Below are 18,100 nucleotides of genomic sequence, written 5' to 3' on the forward strand. Positions count from 1 at the left end.
AGAACCAATAACAATTTACTACCTATAATTTGTTGTGAAAAAGATTTTTTTGACCAAAAAAAAAAAAAAAAGCGCTCCTAGCTAAGTTTATTATTTTATGGATGCATCTTGAAGGGGAGGAGATTTTCTTACAGAACATAAATGCGTTCCTAGATAACCATGACTGCCAAAATAGTATAGGCTACCAATGCACCCTATGGGCATGGGGCACGTTGTGTTTACCCAATTATTGGGTAACTTACTGTTCACTAATATTATTTTAATGTATACTGATTGCTCCAAGATCCTAAGTTTACAGTTGCATGGAAGGTTGCATTTGCCACATTTGTATTATACCTCAAATGGATTAATGACATGATTGCTAATTAGGGTTCTTTGTAATCTCTTATAAACCCAAAATCCACCTAATAAACACTCCATGTGGAAGTAGCAAGACTCACTACACAACAACATATCTATCTCAGCATACCCATCTTGTGGCTAATAACAAGCTTGCTATTTAGGTGCATATCTAGCATGCGGAACAACACTGTTATGGATATCTTTAAAAAAGTGCAATTTGGTGGGTTTGTAATTCGATTTGCTTTTGATAATTTGCAAAGAGTCAAGCATGCTCACTTTGGTCTTCTTAGTTCTTATTACTAATCAAGTAGACAACACCCTTGCTAAACTCAACATAAATATTTAGGTGCTTAAGGTAAAAATTAGGCACATAAGAACCACAAAATCAGCAACTTTCAGCTTAATTGAGTCAGCGGTGCTTGATGTAAGAGCATTTATGTGGCAGCTACATAGGCAACATGTGTCATTTTTTTATCAGTCTAGTTGTCTTTTATTTATCTTTATTATTTAGTCAAAGTTACTCATGAGTCTTGTCAGTAGTTGTTCCAACCTAATAAATCTAATCACAGGGTGATGTGAAGTCAGTCTAGGGAGTTGTCATCTGTATTGGAAGTGTCAAACATTTAGTTGAAAACATTTATTTCAAATGCAATGTATTCACCTATAATTATCAATAAGAAATTAGAAGAAGGCATAAAGTTTCTATTTAGAAAATCATTTGTAAGTGTCCTTGCTTTAGAGTTGAGTGATTTCTCCCAACAATCAAGTGTGACTTGGTCGCATTGAGTGACATCTGCGATTAATAGCGTTGAGTGACATCCGCTACCTTCGGTTTAGTGGCATCCCTAAACTATTCATCCTATCATTAGGTTAAATCTTTGATTTAGCCTATGTAGCGGGTCTCAGCCTGCACCAATCCTTCTATCCAAAAAGTGAAGAACAATAGGTGCAGGACTGTAGTAAACTTGAACATTGAGAGTTTCTCCAAATTGACATGCATATTCATCTTTGTATCTATAAATATGTCAGAATATGTATTTATCCTAATGTTTGCTCATTGGTACTAAGGTGCTTGTATGTCAATAGCATGAATGTGATAGAACCTTCTTCTTAGGAGAAAGAACATTTTGTATTGAAATAACACCTAATGTGTAAATTTACAATGTCAAGGCACCTAGTTGAACCAAAGTAGTCTTCCCCTTTTTAGCAAATAAAAAAAAGGCAACAACATTGTTAGTAGCAATTTATTAAACAAGAGTTCTATATTTCATTTTTCTTTTGGCCAATATAATTTTTGTGTGTGCATGCTAAATATATAAATTTCAGTTTGGACCATTAGTCCATAACAAGATGTATGATTCTCTCTTCTTCTTCTTCTTCTTCTTCTTCTTCCATTTTTTTTTTTTGAGCAAAGGATGTATGATTCTCTTAATATAACTGCCACATATTATTGAAGAAATTTTGGTTACACCCAATTCAAATCTCAATATCAATGGGCATATATGCAAAGAAATGGTTTTATGTGATGATTTCTTTGGTTCATAATATTAAAATTTTCATTATATATTTTAGAATCATGAAAGCTATACAGATGTTATAAATTACCTCAAAATTCCAAATCTAATTGGTTTTTTTTTTCCCTTCTTCTTTGTGGGAGGAAATGATTTTTCTTGGTGTGGAAGAAAAATAAATTTTTTTTAATACGAAAAAACAATTTCTTATTGGAAGCAATAGGGTATTTATTGTTCATCAAGTAATACAATTAGAGCCATTTGAATATATATTGTTGTAAATGGTGTGATTTTTTTGTCGAATGGCCCCCCCACATAGAGAAGAGAAGACTATTTGAAAAACATAAACTTGATTTCTTTAAAGTTGTTCGTGTGTTTGTTTGTTTTTATATAAGAGAATTATTAGGTAGATTGGGGCTTTGGGTTCTATCCCCCACAAAACAATAGGTCCCTTAATGTTGCTAGAAAAAACTAAAAATTATTAACTTGTAAGAATAAAAGAAAGAGGAAAAAACTTTCCTATAAAATACTAATAATTTAGAGAAATATTTCAAGAAAATCTCACTTATTGAGTTTCATGGATTCAATTATTGATACCCTTTCGCATGTTTCTAATGAAGGTAGACGAATATCTTATACGAAAAAAAGTTAAACCAAAAGAAAAGTTTCATTGTTTCAATTTTAAGATTTTATTTTACTTAAAACAAGAGAAATAAAAAAAAAGTTCTAATTAAAAAGTTATACCAAATTAAATGACAACATCTTTGTAATAACATGTATCTTGCATGTAAGGATCATTCTCTCTTTATCCTCTCTCATTTATTTTATTTTAACACACAAAACATTAGAATAGAATTAGGATCACAAAATCAAGGAATAATCCAAATGAAAATATCGCAAACAAGAACAACGCACAAAGAGTGGGGCACATGATATCTACTCGTAAGTTAAGATGCTGAGATAGTTTTTCCATAACAACAGATTCTTTGTCGAGAGAGAGAGAGAGAGAGAGAGAGAGAGAGAGAGAGAGAGAGAGAGAGAGAGAGAGAGAGAGACCATGTTGCTTTGCTCAAATTTGGTGGCTAGAGCCTGAGGTGTTGTCGTGTTGCTTGCCTCTACTGGGTCTCATTGCTTTGCCTCACGAGTCATGCCTTACTACCTTAGTTGGTCAGCCCTCCTCACAAGTAGCAAGTGCCTTTGCTCAGTCTTTTTTTTTTTTTATAAAAAATTTATTTATTTATTTTGATGGAATGGTTTTGAGAATTTACAACGTAAGATCAATCTGGTTTTGGTTAAATTTTTAAAGGCCCGGGTCTAATTGGTTGAATGATTGGGCTAAATTTTCTTGAGCTTTTCTCTTGGTGATTTTATGGTCGGGTCAATCTTTTTTGGGCTTGTCATTTGTTTTTTAAGGGCATTTTGCTTCATTTTTTATTTTTTAAGATGGTCAATGATGTTCAGGGGCCATGTGTAAATTTATTGGACAAACTTACCCAAATTCATTACCTTTATATATATACTAGTATTTATTTTATTTTTAATTTTTTTGGGGGGTGGGGAGAGGCAAGGAAAGCCCTCTAAGGCCAAAGAATGGCTTTGTCCCTAACTCTAATAACTAGCCACCAGATCTGAGTAAAGAGACATGGTAATTAATTTCTCCCTCTTATATAATGTGATTAAGAAATCAACTTTTTTGATTTAAGTGATGTTGAGTAACAAATATGACTCATTAAGCCTTATATGTAATTTTCCTGTTCATTTATTCTTCTTTAGCACTTGAGAACTCTTATTTATTTTTCCTCTCTATGGTAGAGTAATTGGATGAGCAATAAAGAAAGCGGTCACAAAAGCTTTAGTGAAAGTTTAAATTCATATCATGTTTGGGAGTGATTTTAGGCTAAGTTGTATCCTACTATTAAAAAATCTCGTCTTCGTCTTAAAAAGAAATGTAATTCGTTATAAATCACAAAGCCAAATAAAAATAATAATCCCTATTTTTTGTTTGGAAAAAAAAGAAGAAAAAAAGAGAGGCACATTTGCCATGCATAACCGAGGGGCCTAGCTAACCAAATTTATTCTTAAATAAGGTTTTTTGTTTGGAAAAATTAAATAAGGATTGATGACCTATTCTTCAGTGAAACAAGAGATTTGTTAAGATATATTGGTATCATTGCATTCATTACAATCTCTGTTTTAAATATTGTTAAAAGAAGCAAATTTTGATGGTTATTAAAATTTCTAGTTTATAGTGGTACATTCGATGCCATTCACGGACAAAGAATTCTCTTCTTTTTTTTTTTTTCCCCCTTATGTTAGGTCAAATTAATGGTGCAATCAAGTAATCATTAGGCTGGAAATGGAAAGTTCAGTTTAATTGTGTATATAAAAGTCTTTAGTGTAGCCAATACTGTTTCATCTCTCCAAATTCAATGGCAAGCGGTGTCAAATTTCATCCATGCATCCTTCTCTCATATTATCTTATAGGCCTTTTGGTTACAGCTCATAATGTCCCCCAAGCACAATTAATACCATACCACGGTCAACATCTCATGAAGGCCTCAATTGGCACTCCACCAGTAGACATCTACGGCATTATCGATACAGCTAGTAACATTGTGTGGACACAATGTGTACCTTGTGATGTCTGCTTCAATGTGATTCATCCCAGGTTCGATCCTAAAAAGTCCTGCACATATAGTGAAATTTCTTGTCATTCAAAAAAATGTCACGAATGGTATGATGTCCATTGTTCTCCTCAAAATAGTTGCAATTACGTCAGTGGATATATTAGTGGTTTATCCAATGGTGTTATGGCCAAAGAAAAAGTCACCATCACTTCTACCTCTGGGCAAGCGGTTTCCTTTGATATTGCTTTTGGTTGTGCACACAACATTACTTATAGTGACAGTAACCACACAACGGGAATCATTGCATTAGGAGCAGGGCCTTTGTCCTTTCCTTCACAAATTGGTAGCAAGAGGTTTTCTTATTGCTTGTTGCCATATGCTATTGAATATACTTATCCTAATATTACAAGCAAGATAAGTTTTGGCAATGGCAGTGAAGTTGTGGGTGATGATGTGGTTTCAACACCAATGTTTGTAGCTGAAGAACAATATAATGTGACACTAGAAGGAATTAGTGTTGGAGACACATATGTGCCCTTTAACTCTTCAGGTAAGGTTTCTAAGGGCAACATTTGTATCGATTCAGGATCAACACTATTCGCTTTGCCGCCAGATTTTTATAATCGCTTAGAGGTGGAAGTGAAGAAGCGGATTTCAATTGAACCCATGAAAAATGACACTCTTTTGGGGGACCGGCTTTGCTATAGAACTGAAATTACGAATGATAATGGACCAATATTGACTGTCCATTTTGAAGGTGCAGATGTGGAGTTAAAGCCTATACAAACTTTCAATCAACCGGTTAGAGGATATGATATTTACTGCTTTGCAATTATAAATCATGCAAAAACTGAATTGGCATCTTTGGGTGACCAAGGATTATATGGCAACTATGTTCAAGCTAATTTTTTGATTGGGTTTGACTTGGAAACAAGGATAGTCTCCTTCAAGCCGACTGATTGCACCAAACTGTAGAGTTTGGCACTTCCATGTAACCTATACGATCAATGAAAGATATATACCTACCCGTGTATTAATCTATGTAATATGTTTCTGAAAGTAGACCAAATTGTATCTCCTATAAAATAGGAAAAGATGTTTGTATAAATATCTTCTATATTTCTTCTGTTGCTTAGAGCGTTGGGGTATTTATTTCCCTTTTATTTTATACAATTGAGGTTACATGTTGAAGATGGTACGTAATACTAGGCCTACACATGTAGAATCTGAATCCGTAAGTAAAAAGTTAAGAGACCATGCTGTCTAAATCTGGTTCTAGTATGACATTACAGTATGTAGGTAATTTCCACACACACTATCTAGACCATAATGAATTGACCAAGGTTCTAATGTGTTATTATTGGTGTTTCCTAGGTTTAAAGAGTAACCTCTTAACCAATTCTCTTCCCAATCCCTGATGAAACCAAGTCTTGGATTACCGATTACGCTTTACATCTGTTTTGAGTTTAATGCATGGGGATTGGGGGGCTGTCCAAAATATATAGCGGTTCACATACAATAGTGTTCATTCTAATTTTAGAAATGAAATAATGGAATTCATTAGCTAGGTTTATAATTTTATGTATGCACCTTGAAGGAAAGGAGATTTTTTGATAGAATATTAATGTGTTCATAGATAATCATGACTGCCAAACAGTGTAGGCTACCAAGGCACCCCTTGGGTTGTAATAGCATGTTGCATGCAAGGATCATTCTCTCTTTATTCTCTCTCGTTTATTTTATTTAAACATAAAAAAACATTAGAATAGAATTAGGATCACAAAATCAAGGAATAATCCGAATGAAAATATTGCAAACAAGAACAACACACAAAAAGTGGGGCATAAGATTGTTATTTGTAAGTTGAGATGCTGAGTTAGTTTTTCCATAACAACAGATACTTTGTCTAGAGAGAGAGCATGTTGCTTTACTCAGATTTGGTGGCTAGAGCTTGAACTGGTGTCATGTTGCCAGCATTTACTGGGCCTCATTGCTTTGCCTCACAAGTCTTGCCTCACTACCTTAGTTTTTCAGCCTTCCTCACAAGTAGCAATGTTTTTGCTCAATCTCTCTCTTTTCTTTCTTTTTTGATGGAATGGTTTTGGGAATTTATGGTGTGAGATCAATCTGGTTTTGGTCAAAATTTTAAAGGGCTTAGTCTAATTGGTTGAATGATTGGGTTCAATTTAATTTGAGCTTTTCTCTAGGTGATTTTATGGTTGGGTCAATCTTTTTTGGGCTCGTCATATGTTTTTTAAAGGCATTTTTTTCAAGATGGTCAATGATGTTGTTAGGGGGCCAAGTGTAAATTTATTGGACAAACTTGCTAAGGTTAATTACCTCTACACACACACACACACACACACACACACACACACACACACTAGTATTTATTTATTTTTTTTCATTTTTTTGGGGGATGGGGAGAGACAGGGAAAGTCCTCTAAGGCCAAAGAATGATTTTGTCCTTAACTCTAAGCTCTAGCCACCAGATCTGAGTAGAGAGGCACGATATTAATTTCTCCCTCTTATATAATGTGATTAAAAAATCAATGTTTAACTGACTAAGTAGGGATAATTGAAAGAACTATATCGGTAAGTAAAACGACATTTAAGTGACTTATGTGCTTAGCCCATCACAAAGATAGTGTAATGAAGTTTCATGCTAGTCTCATTTTTGTAACTAGAAGAATGGGCAAAGACGAGGTTCCTGGTCAAGAAGTGGTCATGTGTGCATTTCCATACAATATATTTTAAATTATTTGGGCAACAAATGCAATATCCTACTCTAACATTTGGTAGAAATTTTTGAAGGAAGTTGTTGGTATAAAAAAAGGTACTTGTTGCCTTGACGGAAAAAATTCCATCAATAGATGGCCATATTTGGATTTGCTGGATTCCAACAATTAATCAGTTAATATGATAGCATAACAAAGCTCTTTAATTGAGAGTCTTGTTCCACTAATGGGCCAATAAATCGCTGTCTTAGAGGACCACCAAGCAACCAATTATTCAGTAACTTAACAGTACTGTTCACTAATATTGCTTTAATGCATATTGATTGGTGATTGCTTCAAGATCCTAGGTTTACAGTTGCATGGAAGGTTGTGTTAGCCACATTTAGGATATACCTTAAAAGGATTAATAATGTGCTTGCTAGTTAGGGTTCTTTGCAATCTCTTATATACCCAACATCCGCCTAATAAATTTGTACACAACTTATCTATCTCAACATATCCATCTTGTGTCTAATAACATGCTTGCAATTTAAGTGCATATATTAATATCTCTAAAAAAATGGATATCTTCAAAAATGCGCAATTTAGAGGGTTTATAATTCAATTTGCTTTTGATAATTTGCAGAGAGTCGAGCATGCTCACTTTGGTCTTCTTAGTTCTTATTACTAAGCAAGTAGACAACACTCTTGCTAAACTTAACATATATATTCAGGTGCTTAAGGCAAAAACTAGGCACATAAGAACCGCAAAATTAGCAAATTTTAGCTTAATTGAGTCAAAGGTTCTTCTATCCAAAAAGTGAACAACATCAGGTGCAGGACTACAGTAAACTTGAACATTGAGGGTCTCCAAATTGGCATGCATATTCATTTTTGTATCTATAAATATGTCAGCATATGTATTTATTCTAAAGTTTGTTCATTGGTACTAAGGTGCTAGTATGTCAATAGCATGAATGTGATAGAACCTTCTCCTTTAGGGAAAGAACATTTTGTAATACAGAATAAAACCTAATGTGTAAATTTACAATGTCAAGGCACCCAATTGAACCAAAGTAGTCTAACCCCTTTTTAGCAACAAAAAAGAAGAAGAAAAAAGACAATAACATTTAGTAACAATTTATTAAACTTGAGTTCCATATTTCATTTTTCCTCTGGCGCATATATATATATTGTGTGTGCACGCCCTGAATATATAAATTTTAGTTTTGACCATAAGTCCATAACAGGATGTATGATTCTCTCTTCTTCTTCTTCTTTTTTTAATTTTTTTAATTTTTAATTTTAGCAAAGGATGTATGATTCCCTCAATATACTTGCCACATATTATTGAAGCATTTTTGGTTACACCCAATTCAAATCTCAAAATCCCAATGGGCATATATGCTAAGAAATGGTTTATTGTGATGATTTCTTTGGTATTAATTTCGTAATGTTAAAAATTTTGTTATATATTTTATTATCACAAAAGTTATACAAATGTTATAAATCCAATTAGTTTTTTCCCTTCTTCTTCTTTGTGGAAGGAAATGATTTTTCTTGGTGTGGAAGAAAAATATTTTCTTTAATACGAAAAAACAGTTTGTTATTGGAAGCAATAGGGTATTTCTTGTTCATCAAGTAATACAATTGGAGCCATTTGAATATATATTGTTGTAAAGGGTTTGACTTTTTTGTCCAATAGCCCTCTTGCATAGAGGAGAGAAGACTCTTTGAAAAACATAAGTTGGATTTCTTTAAAGTTGTTTGAGTGTTTGTTTGTTTTTATATAAGAGAATTATTAGGAATTGGGGCTTTGGGTTCTATCCCCCACAAAACAATGGGTCCCTTAATGTTGCTAGAAAAAACTAAAAATTATTAACATGTAAGAATAGAAGATAGAGGAAAAAACTTTCCTATCAAATACTAATTATTTAGAGAAATATTTTAAGAAAATGCTACTTGTTGAGTTTCACGGATTCAATTATTGATACCCTTTTGCATGCTTCTAATGAAGGTAGGTGAATATCTTATACGAAATATAGTTAAACCAAAAGAAAATTTTCATTGTTTCAATTTTAAGATTTCATTTTACTTAATACAAGAGGAATAAATATAGTTCTAATTAAAAACTTATACCAAATTAAATGAAAACATCTTGTAATAACATGTATCTTGCATGCATGGATCATTCTCTCTTTATCCTTTCTCATTTATTTTATTTTAACATACAAAACATTATAATAGAATTGGGATCACAAAAATCAAGGAATAATCTGAAGAGAGAGAGAGAGAGAGAGAGAGAGAGAGAGAGAGAGAGAGAAGGGATGGAACCACCCTTGGACTAGGTGGGGCAGTGGCCCCCCCAAAACTGGATTTAAAAAAAATATATTATTATATATGTGTACTAATTTTAGCAATTTTGTTCTATAAAATTACATTTTTTTCCCTTTAACAATATCATTAATTCTTTTGAGTAATGTTATACTCAAAAACTTTTTTATAACATTTTTACAAACTATTTTAGTTGTAAATTCTTATTGGTTTGCATATGGGCACACCACTCATCATTTTTTTTACTTACTAGTAACCACTTATCACATTAGTAATTTATAAAAAACTTGTAACTCTAACATTTTCCTCATTTTAGTGACCATAAAAAAATTTAAAAATCTAAAATCTAAAACAAAATATACAAGACCGAAAAAAAATCTCAACAACAAAAATTACCTATAAAACTAGATTTTTAAAAAATATTATTATATGTGTACTAATTTTAGCAATTTTGTTCTATAAAATTAAATTTTTTTCCCTTTAACAATATCATTAATTCTTTTGAGTAATGTTATACTCAAAAACTTTTTTATAACATTTTTACAAACTATTTTAGTTGCAAATTCTTATCGGTTTGCATATGGGCACACCACTCATCATTTTTTTACTTACTAGTAACCACTTATCACATTAGTAATTTATAAAAAACTTGTAACTCTAACATTTTCCTCATTTTAGTGACCATAAAAAAATTTAAAAATCTAAAATCTAAAACAAATTATACAAGACCGAAAAAAAATCTCAACAACGAAAATTACTTGTAAAACTGAAAACAAAATTAATCTCAATTAAATAATTTTATCCCAATCTATTGGGTCTTATTGCTTTGTCTCATGAATCATGCCTTACAACCTTAGTTGGTCAGCCCTCCTTATAAGTAGCAAGTGCCTTTGCTCAGTATCTTTTTTTCTTTTTTTTTTGACGGAATGGTTTTGGGAATTTACTGTGTAAGATCAATTAGGTTTTGGTTGAATTTTTAAAGGGCTTGGTCTAATTGGTTGAATGATTGGGCTAAATTTTCTTGAGCTTTTCTCTTGGTGATTTTGTGGTTGGGTCAATTTTTTTTGGGCTTCTCATTTGTTTTTTAAAGGCGTCTTTTTTTAAAAAAAAAGATGGTCATGATGTTGTTAGAGCATTCTCATCAGATGTTTAAAAAAAAAAAATCTCATTTTGACACATCAAACACCTACTTTATTATTTTACCACATCATTTTATAATATCCAATTTATCAGATGTTTTATCCTTCACTTCTATACATTAAAATAATATTTACTACACATTAAAATAATATATTTCCTCCAATCATCATCATCATCATCGTCAACACCAACAACAACAATGGTGGCACAACCATCATTGCCGCAACAACAGCCACCAACAACCACGCTGCAACAATAGCCACAGCCACCACCGGCACAAATCCACTTCCACCACATCAAACAAACCCACATCCCAAACCCACCACCGGCACAAACCCACTTCCACCAAATCAAACAAACCCACATCCCAAATCCACCAAATCAATTATAATAGTTAATTACGACGAGCAAAGATCGAATATATACCGAGACATACGGCAAGAGTTTCAGATCGGCGAGCTTTGGGTTGGGTCGGCAAGCTTCAATCGGCGAGTTGAGTTTCAGATCGACGAGCTCTGCTTCAGATCAGCGAGTCCTTTCAGATCGGCGAGTCCCTTCAATCGGAATCGTCTTCTTCTTCGTGACAGGAAAAAAAATAGAGAAAGAAGTGCAGAGAAAGGGAACGAAAAAAAGGAAAAAAAGAGAGAAAGAACCCGAAGCCAATGAAGATGCTGGAGAAGAAAGAAGAAGAAAAAGGGAAGAGGGAGTGACTGAAATGAGGAACAGGCGGAGGAAGAAAGAAGGAAAAAGGAAGAGAGAAGAAAGAAAAGTAATAAAAGAAGAGAGAAGAAAGAAAAGTAATAAAAGAAGAGAGAGAAAGTAATAAAAAAGATTTTTTTTAACACACCTGTCTGTACCGTTCCAAAGATGGAACGGTACTGTAGCATGTCTCAAATTTTTAAGACATTTTGCACAGCTAATGAAGCTTCCTTTTTCGTGTTTGGTATGTCAGATGTGTTATATTATAGCATTTAACACATTTAAGATACCTGATGATAGTGCTCTTAGGGGGCCAAGTTTAATTTTACTGCAAAGCCAAATTAAAAAAAATAATTCCTATTTTTTTTTTGTTTGGAAAAAAAAAGTGGCGAATTTACCATGCATAACCGAGGGGCCTAGCTAACCAAATTTATTCTTAAATAAGGTTTTTTGTTTAGAAAAATTAAATAAGGATTGACGACCTATTCTTCAGTGAAACAAGAGATTTGTTATGATATATTGGTATTATTGCATTCATTACAATCTCTGTTCTAAATGTTGTTAAAAGAAGCAAATTTTGATGGTTATTAAAATTTCCCATTTTTAGTACGTAGTACATTCAATGCCATTCACAAATAGACAATTCTCTTCTCCCAGTTTTTTTTTTCCCTTATGTTAGGTCAAATTAATGGTGCAATCAAGTAATCGTTAGGCCGAACATGAAAAGTTCGGTTTAACTGAGAATATAAAAGTCTTTTGTATAGCCAGTACAGTTTCATCTCTCCAAATTCAATGGCAAGCGGTGTCAAATTTCATCCATGCTTCCTTCTCTCATATTATCTTATAGGCCTTTTGGTTACAGCTCATAATGTCCCCCAAGCACAATTAATACCATACTACGGTCAGCATCTCATGAAGGCCTCAATTGGCACTCCACCAGTAGACATCTATGGCGTTCTCGATACAGGTAGTGACCTTGTGTCGACAGAATGCGTACCTTGTGATGTCTGCTTCAGTCGTATTCCTAAGTTCGATCCTAAAAGGTCCTGCACATACAGTGAAATTTCTTGTCATTCAGAAAAATGTCAATTATTGGACAAAGTCCATTGTTCTCCTCAAAATAGTTGCAATTATGTCTATGGATATACAAGTGGTTTAACCAAAGGTGTTTTTGCCAAAGAAAAAGTCACCATCACTTCTACCTCCGGGCAAGCGGTTTCCTTTGACATTGCTTTTGGATGTGCGCACAACAATACCATCCATGACAGTGACCACACAACGGGAATCATTGGGTTAGGATTAGGGCCTTTGTCCTTTCCTTCCCAAATTGGTATCAAGAGGTTTTCTTATTGCTTGTTGCCATATGGTACTGAATATACTGATCCTAGTATTACAGGCAAGATAAGTTTTGGCAATGGCAGTGAAGTTGTGGGTGACGGTGTGGTTTCAACACCATTTGTAGCTGTGGGAGATCAATATTATGTGACACTAGAAGGAATTAGTGTTGGAGACACATATGTGCCCTTTAACTCTTCTGGTAGGGTTTCTAAGGGCAACGTTTGTGTCGATTCAGGATCACCACCATTGACTTTGCCACCAGATTTTTATAATCGCTTAGAGGTGGAAGTGAAGAAGCAGATTTCAATTGATCCCATTAAAAATGAAACTCTAACGGGGACACGGCTTTGCTATAGAACTGAAATTACTAATGAAAATGGACCAAAATTGACTGTCCATTTTAAAGGTGCAGATGTGGAGTTAAAACCTATACTAACTTTCAATCGACCGGTTCATGCATATGATATTTACTGCTTTGCAATTACTAATACTGCAAATACTGAACTGGCAGATTTGGGTGACCAAGGATTATATGGCAACTATGTTCAAGCAAACTTGTTGATTGGGTTTGACTTGGAAACAAGGATGGTCTCCTTCAAGCCGACTGATTGCACTAAACTGTAGTGTTTGGCACTTTCAAGTAACATATACGATCAATGAAAGATATATACCTATTCATACTTTATATATATAGCTTAATTATCTTTTTTTTTTAACAAAAAAAAAGAAGACATTTATTTTCATTACAATCTAATTACTAAATTACATTTCTAGCTTAAAGAAATGTTTTTACTTTCTATGTTTGTCTTCTGCAACAGCTTCGCTTTGTTCATTTATTTATTTTTTAGGAACTGGCAAGACTTTGTATTAATCAAATGAAGAACGAAACAAATTACAAGAAACAATTGATCTCAAACAGAAACATCAGAAAGAAAACTATCCAACCAAATAACAATATCTACTATTTCTTTAGCTTTGCAAAATAGGAGATGAGCTGTGGTATTTCCCTTTCTACGGACAAGAGAAAGTAGGTACCGCTAGAAAGATTCGTCTTAAACTTGAGAATCTTGAATAAGATTTCCAAAAGGAGCTAGAAAATCTTAATTATTCTAGAGAGCTGTCATCACTCTTGTCTCGAGATGGAACTAGGACTTAGGGTTCAGAGCGACAAAATGTTTAAAAAAAAAAAGAAGACTATTTTTATCATATATTTAATAAGTAAAACTATTTTTTTAGTAATAAATCGTTTTTTATTTGAGATAGTAAAAATTTAAAATAAAAATAATATCTCCACCACAAAATAAAAATTTAAACTGCTATTAATATCTCCACCAAAAAAAAAAAAAAAAAGAAAAAGAAAAAATAAACGTGATCATAGAAAAAGACAAAAAAAAAATTGTTTTGACTGGGAGAGAAATGGAACAAAAGTCTATTAGTTTTATTAAAAAAATTTAACTGGAACATTTTAGAAATGACTCTTGTTTTTGGGATAGTTTGACAAAATTTGCATTAATTGCAATCTTGACGAGTGCAATATGCACAATTCAAAAGTTGACACCTAAAATAAAAGTTGTATTTGTCATCTTATTTACGTTTAATAATCATCTATAAAGAAGATAATCATTGTTGATGTTAAAAATAACAATATGTACACAAGACAACACTACATTCAACTAACTTTATAAAATGTCAACATTTAAGTATTAACCATTCAAAGTTTCAAGGGTAAATTAATTAATTGGTTCCTGACCTTTAAATTATGTTAATTTGGTTCTGACCTTTCAAATGTGTTAGTTTAGTCCTTAGCATTTTATTATTTTGTCGAAATGATCTCTGTGTTTAAGCAGTAGATGGAAAATTTTTATGTGGCTAATTGTGAAAAAAAAAAATGATTCCTTTCTCTCATTTTTGTTTGTTTTCTTGGCAACAAGATCGGCTCAAGGACTAGGCCTAAGACCCCACCACAAAAACAAATTTCCCCTAGGAAAAAAAGGGTCATTCTCATTGTAAAAGGCTCAAAATTTTATAAATGATTGAGCACTTTTTTTTTTTTTCTAATAAGTGATGCGAGGGATACTTGAAATTTAACTATAGACTTACAAACTGACAAGTCACCAATTATAAAATAATAAAAAAATTCAAACACTCATTAATTAGGTTGTTGAAGTTCATCAATTACAGTTATTATCACATCATATTGTGAACATTATGTAGTACATTTTGTATTTCTCTTTTTCTTTTCTAACAAGGCATTCAGAAAAGAAGAGCAATAGAAATTTAATCCAATTGAAACCCTAAAATGTTTCAAAAAATTGTTGCAAATGTGTTAGATCATCAATGATAACTAATCTCTCCTAATAGTTTAAGAATTTAATTTTTGTAAACTAATTCCTACAAAGTCATATATCAAATAATATCTATCTATCTCTCTCTCTCTAAGAAAGAAGAGGTAAAATTAAAATTTAGATTACAATTTTACTTAACTATACATTGTCTTAAATCCAAATTAGAGTAAGCTTCTTTTAAAAAAATAAAATAATTTTTTTTTCAATTTTTATTTTTTGTTAAAATTTACGCTTCAACTATGATATCCAAATCCTTTATATAAAATTAACTTTAGTTTAGTTAGTATTATTCATCAATTTATGAATTTAACGCAACAAATAATTTATCAACGACCAAGTTAAATGTCTATTGTATGCATGTATGTCTATTTATTCCTGCATTATTCTATCGCGGGTCAGCTATGTGTACTCATTATGCTGTAGGTAAAAGAACTGTTATTGCCATAATTTATCAACCTAGAGTCACCTATTTTCTGGTCAATAAAGCCATGTAGATGTGAAGAACTTACCTATTTATTGAAGAGAAGAGATCACTTCCTCTTTTCATTCACAGCGGGCGTATATTTTGAAAAATTTTCTTTTAAAGAAATTTGATAGTACGCATAATTATTAATATTATTCACATGTCAATGCTATTAGTTAATGTCAAATTTCGAACTTCTCTGTTGCATAACTACATTGCACACAGAGAGGCGTGTTCATTTGCCATGGTATGCCCAAAAATATTAAAACCAAAAAAGAAAAGACAATAACAGTATGTGATTTTCTTGGTCAATATACCTACGCATATGTGACGAAACAGCTCTTTTTTTGTTGAAACAGTTTTAGTTTACCCGATTCTCTTCTCAAAATCATTGTAGGCGTATATATGTTAGAAACATGCTTGATGTACAAATTTTTTTTTGGATAACCGATTAGAAACAATAGCTACACATGAACTGTAACTTTTAAAAAACAGCTAAGCAGCTATCAATCAAATTCAACCAACAAGATGTTTCTGAGTAATATAGAAAGTTCAAGATATCAAAACCAAAATTAGAAATTTCAAGATAATTAATTATCTTTTGTTGCCTGCAGAGGTGACTGAAAACGTGAATGGCTTGGAGGTAGAAAAATCGAAGATGGTACTGATGCTGAAAACGACACCAGATCTAGAGCCACTGCGAGAGAAAGACAGAGACAAAGAGACGCATGGTGCTTCTGAGTTTTTTGAGAAAATTTGAAAGAACAAAAAATGAACGTAAGAGAAGTGACAGGAAGGCTTCCTAAGGAAGCAGTACGCTAGAAAGAAATGTGGGGAGGTCTGGAATGAACTAAAACAGACAAATTAGATGGAAATTTGACTAGAAAGGAATGTGGGGATTGGCTAAGTTATAGAAAGGTAAAGTAACTTCTTACTAATGGGAGGGCCAGTAATGGAGTCAAGGCTTGAAATTAGGAGACGATTTTGCTGCTAGCTGCATGAGGCGGCTCCGGTCTCCTGCTTTATTATTTAGCCACTTAGGGTTTTTTTTATAAAGTGTCTTTGATGCATACTATGGCTTGCAGGATAAAGACAAAATTATTTTGTTTAAAATTTTTAAAAGATCAAGTTGTTTACTTTAGGTAAAATTAGTCAATTGATCTTTTTTATTTATTTATTTTGGCTATTGGTAATTTTTGTTGATAAACTAATTATTAGAGGATTAAATTGAATTGAATGAATATGAAGTTATGGAACTGAATTCATTTTTAAGCAAATTTAGGGTGTGTAATTTGTATCTAAAAACAATTATAACAACAAATTGATCTCTTCTTTGCCTTCAAAGTCGGTGTAAATGGGGGAAACTCACGGCACTAATTGCCCTGTGGGACAAAAATTACCACGCAAAGTTACATAATAACTTGTCAATAATTCACTCAGTGCTTTTTTTTTTTTGGCAAAATTATATAAATTTTATTGCTGAAATGTAACTATAAAATTACAAGAAATTAAAGCTCAATAAAATTTGTTGCTTGCATTTCACAAGGAATCTCCTGTCTCTCTTGCAAGAAAACAGACTCAAGGAAGGCACCAAAGCTGACCATGGTGGGAACCCTACACTTATTCTCCACTTGGCCTTAGCACTTTACTCATGCTTGTTTTTTATATTTTTAGGCAGTGTAAAATAGTTTATGTGCAACACATATTACTCTTTATAATATAATTATTGTTCATATTTATATTTGGGAGAAAAATACAGGAAAGGGAGAGGAGGAAGAGAGATATGGAGATTAACCATTTCGATCACAAGCATCTGTTATGGAGGATGTACATGGCCTGCTCAAGCTTGTGCGATGGTCAGGCCTACGTTTGTGGCAGGTTATTTTGTAACTACGCCCTGCACGAATCATGTGCAAAGCTTCCGAAAATGATCCAAAGCTCCTATCACACAGACCACCCACTTCTCCTACAGCGAAGTAACATTTTCACCAGTGGCAACTGCAATGGTTATGGCAATAAAAGCAGCGGCTTCATCTTCCGCTGCAACGACGACGAGTGCAAATTCTACCTTGATCTTGACTGCTCCAATTGGTTTTTTTCCCTTCTTCTTCTTTGCGGGAGGAAATGATTTTCTTGGTGTGGAAGAAAAATAAATTTTTTTTTAATACAAAAAGATAGTTTCTTATTGGAAGCAATAGGGTATTTATTGTTCATCAAGTAATACAATTGGAGCCATTTGAATATATATTGTTGTAAATGGTTTGATTTTTTTGTCGAATGGCCCTCCCACATAGAGAAGAGAAGACTCTTTGAAAAACATAAACTTGATTTCTTTAAAGTTGTTTGTGTGTTTGTTGGTTTTTATATAAGAGAATTATTAGGTAGATTGGGGCTTTGGGTTCTATCCCCCACAAAACAATAGGTTCCTTAATGTTGCTAGAAAAAACTAAAAATTATTAACTTGTAAGAATAAAAGATAGAGGAAAAAACTTTCCTATAAAATACTAATAATTTAGAGAAATATTTCAAGAAAATCTCACTTGCTGAGTTTCACGGATTCAATTATCGATACCCTTTCGCATGT

At 32.8% G+C, this 18,100-nt stretch overlaps 2 protein-coding genes across 2 annotated transcripts; both read left to right on the forward strand.

Annotated features, from left to right (window-relative positions):
• The first annotated feature begins 4,282 nt into the window (after positions 1-4,282).
• On the forward strand, positions 4,283-5,455 carry LOC142619308 (aspartic proteinase CDR1-like). The gene has a single exon (XM_075792370.1). It carries the CDS (start codon positions 4,283-4,285, stop codon positions 5,453-5,455), a length of 1,173 nt encoding a protein of 390 aa, XP_075648485.1.
• Positions 5,456-12,162: 6,707 nt separating this feature from the next.
• LOC142619307 (aspartic proteinase CDR1-like) lies at positions 12,163-13,332 on the forward strand. The gene has a single exon (XM_075792369.1). The coding sequence runs from the start codon at positions 12,163-12,165 to the stop codon at positions 13,330-13,332; it is 1,170 nt and encodes a 389-aa protein (XP_075648484.1).
• Positions 13,333-18,100: the final 4,768 nt, after the last annotated feature.

Source organism: Castanea sativa, chromosome 12, assembly GCF_040712315.1.
Source record: "Castanea sativa cultivar Marrone di Chiusa Pesio chromosome 12, ASM4071231v1".
In the NCBI taxonomy this organism is placed as follows: Eukaryota; Viridiplantae; Streptophyta; class Magnoliopsida; order Fagales; family Fagaceae; genus Castanea; species Castanea sativa.

Coding starts and splice junctions, on each gene's coding strand:
- LOC142619308 (XM_075792370.1), top strand. CDS start 4,283: ATGGCAAGCGGTGTCAAATTTCATCCATGCATCCTTCTCTCATATTAT.
- LOC142619307 (XM_075792369.1), top strand. CDS start 12,163: ATGGCAAGCGGTGTCAAATTTCATCCATGCTTCCTTCTCTCATATTAT.